Source organism: Melanotaenia boesemani, chromosome 11, assembly GCF_017639745.1.
Source record: "Melanotaenia boesemani isolate fMelBoe1 chromosome 11, fMelBoe1.pri, whole genome shotgun sequence".
Lineage (NCBI taxonomy): Eukaryota > Metazoa > Chordata > Actinopteri > Atheriniformes > Melanotaeniidae > Melanotaenia > Melanotaenia boesemani.
Genome location: NC_055692.1, coordinates 2,944,341 through 2,952,467, shown reverse-complemented (window position 1 = coordinate 2,952,467; position 8,127 = coordinate 2,944,341). Strand labels below are relative to the sequence as shown.

The window sequence follows — 8,127 nt, the reverse complement described above, 5'->3', positions numbered from 1 at the left end:
TTAAAACCAGAGCGCTAAAATGATGTTTAAAAACATGAACATTATTGGCAGTAACCAAATGTCCATCCATCCATTTTCTGCTGCTTATCCGGAGTCGGGTCGCGGGGGCAGCTGCCTAAGCAGGAAAATTCAGACTTCTCTCTCCCCGGCCACATTCACCAGCTCATTCGGAGGGATCCAGAGGCTTTCCCAGGCCAGCCGAGAGATGTAGTCCGTCCAGCGTGTCCTGGGTCTTCCCCGGGGCCTCTTTCTGGTGGGACGCGCCCAGAACACCTCACCAGGGAGGCGTCCAGGAGGCATCCTAACCAGATGCCCGAGCCACCTCATCTGGCTCCTCTCGAACAACCATATATAACCATATATGTTCTAACATTTTCTATTTGGAATAACATAGAGGTGGATGAGATTAGCAGATTGTAGCAGTGTCCCAACAATTAGACAATAAAGTTTTTTCTATTTTCTTATATAATAATTCTTTTTTCTGTTTTATATTTTAGAAACATTTCCAAGCTTTTCTGGAACTGGAGTTCTTACAAATATTTATTTGCTTCTTGCAACATGTTTGATTTTCTTGTTTATTGTCTCTTCTTCCTTTTAAGGTGTTTCAGCTTGTTCATGTCAAAAGGATTTGAAATTGAAGAAAATGTAGATCAAACATGAGAATCGGTTAAAATTGAACCGATTGGAGTGAGAGATGCTAAAGATTTAACAAAATCTGCTGTTTTTTTTAAGTTAGCTGTTTGCTGCAGTGTAAATAAAATCTGTATTAGCTGAGATCAGTTTATTGCTTTCATAGAATCAAGACCTGCTGCTTCTATGGAAAAATAAATAAATGGATGAAATCAGGTGCAGCTGCACCAAGACGCCAGATGCAGTCAGACTGAATCTGTGCTCGTAACATTTTTAGACTCAGCGTCCGTAACGTGGGCTTATACGATTAGTTAAACATGATTACAGAGGAGGCGAACGTTAGCCGTAACTTGATTTGTGCCGCATTCTTCATCATGAGGACCTCCTGACCTCAGAGTTTCTGTTTCTTTAGCTGCAGCTCTGACGGAACTTTTACAAACAAACGCTTTGTCTGTTTTTCAGGCGGGAAAGTTCAGCTTCATTCAGCTCATCATTTACATCGGCTCAACGCTGTCGTACTACGCACTGGTGAGAGACCACACACAGCGTCCACTCGTGGAGACATCCTCCCACTGTGGCAGTCCAGGTTAAATCCAGGTCCTTCATGTCTCTGACGCCTGGATGCAGTTCACACAGCCAGCAGGGACCGCTGCTGCTGGAAAACGCTCTTTAAAAAGCAGTAATACTAGATTTTGCTTGGTTCCGTTAAATATGAGAACAAGTATAATGCAAGATTTACCTCAGTATGTTAAAATGTTTTTTCGACTTCCTAGATGAAAATCCCTTTAATGTGTGTGTGCTTTGTGCAGGTGAAAACGTTAGCGTTTAACTCAGCAGTGTGTAGGCTGTGGTGACGTCTAGTGGTGAATTAAATATCCGCAGTCCCTCCATTTTCTTGGTGCAAAGGTACAAAGTTTGTATCTGTAAACCGTCTGGTTCCATGATGACCAAAAATAGTTTTACTTTAACCATTTCATGCATGAATTTATAAAAACCAACACGCCTGAATCAAAGAGTCTCGGTAGCAGCTTCTGGTGAGGATGTGGGAATCCAGCATTTGATCCAGGTGCGTCTAGACGCTGCAGGACAGTAGATCTGGAGGATCTATAGCATAATATGTTATCATGTTTATATCCTTTAACACTGGAAAACCTAAAAGGTAACAATTGGATACCTTATAACCCTAACTACTAAAGAGGTATCACTTTGATACCCCTCTCCAGAACCAGTCGGACCAGTTTTGAACCTGTGCCGACCATTATGCTAACCAGTATGCTAACAATGTTGCACTGCTTTATTGGGCGTTGATGGCCGATCGTCAGAGCAAATGCAAATGTGAAGACAAAAGCAGCAAGTTTTTATAGCAACTCAAACTAACTTCATTGCTTCTGACTCCAATCTTCCTCTTGAGAGCTTGAATCTTCCTGGTTTTTTCGTAAATATTTTGCATTGCTTAGATTGGACTACATAAAAGTTCAATTTAGTAAGAGAATGAAAACACAAACTAGAAACTGCTTATTTCAAATGGTTTATTGAAAAGTTTAAACAAAACAGAAAATCCAAAAATTCACACAACACAACACAATAAACTGTCCTTAGTCTGCGCAGACCTTGCAGCGCCATGGCTCTTCTTTTTTGCACATTCCACATGTGAACTTGCTACACATGCTCGTACGGAGTATTCCCGCACCATCTGGTCCATGGAATCCACCCCACATTTTGTTTTGTTGTACTGGGTGATGGTGGTTGGTTTTTTTTTTGTGTGTGTCCTCAGTCTGAATGAGCCCATGCATGCTGCTCATGACATAGACCGTCTTCTTCCGGCTGGCTGCGTAAACAGTCAATGTGGCGTTAGTTGTTGTAAACACCTGAGTGCTGAACTCACTGCAGTTTTTCACTTTCGCAGAAGGAGGAATTTCTCTGCGAATCTTATTGACTGTCCCAATGATGGTGGTTTTCCGGCTGAGCAACTTTTTGGAAAGTGAAATTGACGTGAAGAAATTGTCCGTTGTGACGGTTCTGCCCTGATCCAGAAATGGTTCAATCAACTTCATAACCACACTCTCAGACAGTCTCTCTTCTTTGGGACGACTGGGGTCTTTGCCAACATAGGGATAAACATTGCAGATATACTTGGATTTCAGGTCGCACGCCACCCAAAATTTTATTCCAAACTTATCTGGTTTTGTGGCAATGTACTGCAGAAAAGGGCAACGTGTTTTTGATGGGTACAGCTGTTCGTCAATGGTGATGTGCCGACCAGGTCTGTAGAATTTGACACAGTTCTTCCGAAATGATTCCCATAGTTCTGAAATTGCTGCAAACCTGTCTGTCTGCACTCGCTCATGCCGGGTGTCCTTGCAATCAAAGCGAAGGTGTTGCATGATTTTTTGGAAGCGGTCTCTAGCCATTGTTGCCATGATCTCTTTGTTTCCATACATCTTGGACCAGTTGTCAGACAAGGATGGAACCTTCTTCACCCCTCGCCAGATGATAATTGCTATGAATGCCATCAATTCTGGAACAGCCATGAACCAATCCACAGTCTCTGTGTCTCTTGCATGCTGAATTGTGCAGGCTTGAATGGTGCGAAGCATCTGGAGGGAAAGAAAGCAGAGGAAGCTTTGGAGGCGAGTTGTGATCCTTGTTCTGGCTTCAGGTGTTGGCTTTTGTGTCTTCACATTTGCATTTGCTCTTGACGATCGGCAATCAAGTCCCTAGCAAGCTGTGTTAGCTTACGAATGTGCATTGTTTTTCCAGCAGGTTCGTGGTTGGCCATTGAATTGGCCATTGAATCTCAATAGGGATTAAAATTACTTCCTCATTCCACAATATTCAGTTCTACAGGGTATCGGCACGACACCAGACAGGAGAACAAGTTAGTACGGAAAAACACCAGGTTTCCCAGTGTTAAATATTCTATAAAAATGTAGTTGTTTCACTTTCTTGCCTTATTGAGGCAAACTTGTTAATTCCAATGTAAATATATAAATCAAATGCTCTGGTTAATTATGCTGCAGGGACTGCTGGTGCATTAGATGACTCAGTCGTGTCCAGTGGAGTGGCTAATTTACAAATATACTGTTCTCACCCATGCTTACGCTAGAAAACTCATCATTTGGATTGACTTGTCAAGCATTTACACACTTTTGATTTTGTTATAATTTCTACTTTTTATACTTTGCAAGTCAAACATCTCGACTTTTTGTCAAAGTGCTGGGAAGAGGTAGGATATAGTTTAGTTTGTAGTCTTTGTTAATGAATGTCCAAAGACAGTTATTAATATTTAATAAAGAATTATTCTAAAACATTTATCATGTTTAAGCACTGGGAACATCTCAGAAGCTAACAGCTAAATGTTGATGGGCTGTTGGCCACAGGCAAGACGAAGGTTATGAAATCAGCAGTTATCACAGTGCACATGTACAATTATCACAAAGAACCTTTTTTAAAATAGAACAATAGGATTTAAGTTTTAAGACAATTTCACTTGAATCCACACTTTTAACCTCCACCAGATGTCACTAAGTCCTACACCCTGCTCCTTTTATGTGTCTTATATTTTCTCTGAGATGTTTGAAGCTAGACTTGCATGTTTTTGTTTTGCAGATGTGGAAAGATAATCACAAACTTACCTTCTCCCCATGAACTCTGTCTTTACCTCCAGACGACCGTGTTCCTCGACTGGCTGATTGAAACCAGCTGTTACTCTGCAGAAGTCGGTCAAAGCTACTCTGAGAGGAAAGTGGAGTCAGTCCAGGACAGCCAGCAGGTAGATCTGAATCGGACTGGTTTGCAACCTGCGATGTGTCAACGTGGGCAAAGCAGCTCAGCCAGTTGACGTGTTTAAAATTCCTGCGTTGCAGTGCATCCTCTGTGTTTCCTATGTTGACGAGAAGAAGCTTCGACTGGTGAAGAGATCACTTAAGAAAAGTTTACAGGACATCAAACCAGTGTCTGTTCAGCCTCGCAAGGTAACCCTGCAGCAGGGAGGAGCAAGAAACCTGCATGAATCTGAAGAAATCGTTTAAAAAGATGCTTTGAAACCTGCCTGGCAACTCCAACAATTTTCTATTTTTTCTACACTTTAATTTTATTCATGTATTATAATTCAGAACTGAAAGCTGTTTCAGAAAACTGTACGTACAGCAGTAAAAGAGGCTTTTAGGTCTCATATGTTTCAGATATTTTCTAATGATATGGCTCAGTGGAAGCATGCGTAGGGACAACAGAGTTAGTCCTAGTTCAGATCCCTGTGGAACACCAGAACAACTCTGGTAAGTGCAGCGGGTACGTTAATCACAAACTGAAAACAATCAGATTTACCCTTAAAATGCCTTCACATCCCGGAGTGTGGTCACTTAAATCACCATCAGTGTCTTGGGAGCGGTAGTGTGTAGCTCTGAGGGGTAAATTGTGATGAATAGCTACCCTACTTGTTTTTTTATTTAAAAATACATAAAGAAGCTGAAGCTTTTACTTCCAGTCAGCATGCAGACATGATGTTTCCAGGACAGCTTCTTTCTTTTCTTTCTGCTCACTGGTTGATCTTTGGCTGCTCCTGATTGGACGTTACCGTCAATCTAAGCTCTCTGATTGGTGGAAAGTCTGACAGGAAGTGGCTTCATCATCATGTCCAGGTCTAAATAGAGGTTTCTTAACAACATAGTAGTGATGGTGATGTTTTTATGGTGAAATGTGATAAATAATGCTGTAATCATGGATCATTGTGGATTTACCAGATAGAGTCTCTGAATAAAAGTACATTTAGTGGCTGGATTGTAAACCTCCTGGACGGGATAGAAATGCCTTCCATAGATCAGCTAAAGGGTAGCTATCCATCATATTTACCCCACAGAGCTACACACCACCGCTCCTGAGACGCTGCTGATGGTAGAAGTGATGGTACGCAGGGATGCCGGAGAGTTTAAAGGGTTAATGAGTAAAAATGTTTGATGAAAACCTTTCATCTGCTCTGTTGCCATGACATTTTAGATTATGTGTCTTTTAAATGCATTTTCATTCTCGCTGCAAGTGTTTATTTAAACAGGTGTTTCTTTATTTTAGGAGGATGCAGCACACCAGAGAGTCGTCCTCTGTCTTCTACAGCCAGATGTTGGAGCACATCATGATCCTCAGCCCCCCCACTACCATAAACCAGACCCAAACCCCAATCCCCGCCGTCCAGCCTGGTGTAAGTGTGACTGCTGCGCTCCTGCCTCGCTCCCTCACGAGCAGCTATGCTGCAGATGGCGCGATGGGGCCTGCATCACCTCATCTTCTCTGTTCCAGCAGCTGGTTTTGCATCGCTCCCTGCTGGAAGCCATCCTCCTGTACCAGGACCCCTTGTCCTCTGCAGCCGGTGTGGTTCAGACCACCGCCCTGCGTCATTGCGCCTACAGACAGTACATTAACTGGAGGTTTGGGCTTCCAGCTAACAACGCTAACCCAGTCATTCCCAGCTGCTGCGTGTGGAGAATCAGGAAGGAGTATCCGAGCCCGGACGGGCAGTACCGCGGCTTCACACCCACCATGAAGGAAAGTGCTAACGGAGATCTGTGAGAGTTTCCTCGCCGTGGATCTGGGATATCCTCACTGTGTGATTAACTAACGATGTTGTTGTGTTAAAAACAAAGAAAGTTGTGCAATAACTTTGCTCAGCTTGGCATAAACTGTTTTCAGTTTGTTTTGGCCAGAAGGCGATGAGAAGATGGTTCCTCAGCATGTCAGTAAACTGGTTCATTGTCTAAAATCTGCTTCTTAGCTGCAGTTTTCCTCAGTTTTAGTCTTTTAAAGCAGCTTTCTGCCTTTCATGGGCACAAAAAGAGGAATTCTTCTGCCAGGAAGGTGTTCACATCACCATATATGAAAGAGGAACTTTTCATTTTGAGTCTGTCTACATGTTAACTTCTGCTGTCTGCGTAGTGTCGGTTTACTTTGTAAATAGGACATTAATACAGCCACAGACACCTGAACCAGGACCAAATAAAAACCTAACCATGACGTCTGATGAATACTAATAATGGCTCTAATGAAGGTTTTGTCCCTTCTTGGGCGGCTGTAGCTCAGGCGGAAGAGCCGTTGTCCACCAACTGGAAAGTCGGTAGATTGATTCCAGGCTTCCTGACTCCATGCTGACGTGTCCTTGGGCAAGACACTGAGCCCTACGTTGCCCCCCGATGTGTCCTGATCGGGGTATGAATGAATGCGACGTGTAGTGTAAAGTGCTTTAAGTGGTCAACATGACTGGAAAAGGGCTGTATAAGTCCAGTTACATGCTGAGCTCCAGGCTGTGGTGACTTTCAGAGTCGTCGTTTAAAAATGGATTCCTAGAAAATAATTCTTATGCCCTACCTGCATCTACACCAGTTAAATCAGTTATGTATGAATACCACATTAATTCAAGTTGACTGATGTGGCACACTTTGATTTGAAGTTGCATGTTGTTAAACAAATAACCTCCGGCTGAAGGTGAAGACAGGAGCTAAACCAAACATGACTTTTTATGAACATCAATCTGAATCTATAATATTTCTCAACCTGCCAGCTTCTAGACAATCTGAGATCTGATCAGCCTGATCTGAGACTAGAACAGAATACCATTAGCTCAGCCCATTCTTCAGGAAGCCTTTTTGACATTTGCCTTGGCCCTCCGGACTGAGGCCCCAGACCTTCACCATTGTTTTTAGAAACAGTCCAGCTGAATGAAATGAGTCTTTTTTAAAACAGCTAAAACAGGCCTGAAATAGCTCCTGACGACTGCTTCCCATTACTCATCCACTGACCCAGAGCCCGAACAGCCCCCACTGGTGGAAAATCTGATAAGAAAGACCCTTTTATTTTCCTTCTGTTATAAAAAAGGTACCGGGACTGGATGACGTATTCTATGACGAGAGATATTTCATGAATGTATGTTTTCTTTATACATAATCTAAACAGAGCATGAGCTTTTAGATCGCCCGAACAGCTAAACATAGACGAGTTACTGCTGTGTTTGGACTGAGGAGACCTGCAGGACCACGAGAAGATGCATGTGGAGTGTGAGGGGGGTCGAGGCCACGATGGATGGATGGATGGATGGATGGATGGATGGATGGATCTCTGATGCACATCAGCAGGTGTTTAAATGGACGGTGGATCTGCAGATGTACGGGGATCAGAGTACAGGAGGTTTTTATTTCTGGATCAATGCGCTGCACGGTAAAAGCATAAACTGCTGGCCGAGTTAAAACAGAGCTGAGACTGATGCGGGGCTGGAGTTGACTGGTTTGAGCTGGTTTTAAGGCTAAATGAAAATGCACTCATAAAGAAGTTTAAATTTAGGATGTGTTAAATGTATGTCGTATAATCCCATAAAAACAACCAAAACAAGAAAATTAAATGTGCTGAAAAGAAAATCCCAGTAAAACCTGCAGAACAGGAAGTAAATGCATGTATGTAGAAATGAGCCATGGAACTAAAAATAAAGTGAAAGGACGTCAAACACAACCAGGATTT

At 42.7% G+C, this 8,127-nt stretch overlaps 1 protein-coding gene across 4 annotated transcripts in view; it reads left to right on the top strand.

The window, feature by feature from the left end:
- The window catches only part of p2rx7 (purinergic receptor P2X, ligand-gated ion channel, 7), a 22,819-nt gene extending 15,120 nt beyond the window's left edge, over nucleotides 1-7,699 (top strand). The window contains exons 10-14 of one of the 4 annotated variants that reach the window (XM_041998911.1): nucleotides 1,093-1,158; nucleotides 4,298-4,402; nucleotides 4,497-4,604; nucleotides 5,698-5,824; nucleotides 5,926-6,190. In XM_041998911.1, coding sequence (XP_041854845.1) covers nucleotides 1,093-1,158; nucleotides 4,298-4,402; nucleotides 4,497-4,604; nucleotides 5,698-5,824; nucleotides 5,926-6,044 — 525 coding nt within the window. In that variant the 3' untranslated portion in view covers nucleotides 6,045-6,190. Of the gene's footprint in view, nucleotides 1-1,092; nucleotides 1,159-4,297; nucleotides 4,403-4,496; nucleotides 4,605-5,697 lie in introns of all 4 variants that reach the window. The other 3 variants (XM_041998910.1, XM_041998908.1, XM_041998909.1) reach the window with 3 other exon arrangements.
- Nucleotides 7,700-8,127: the final 428 nt, after the last annotated feature.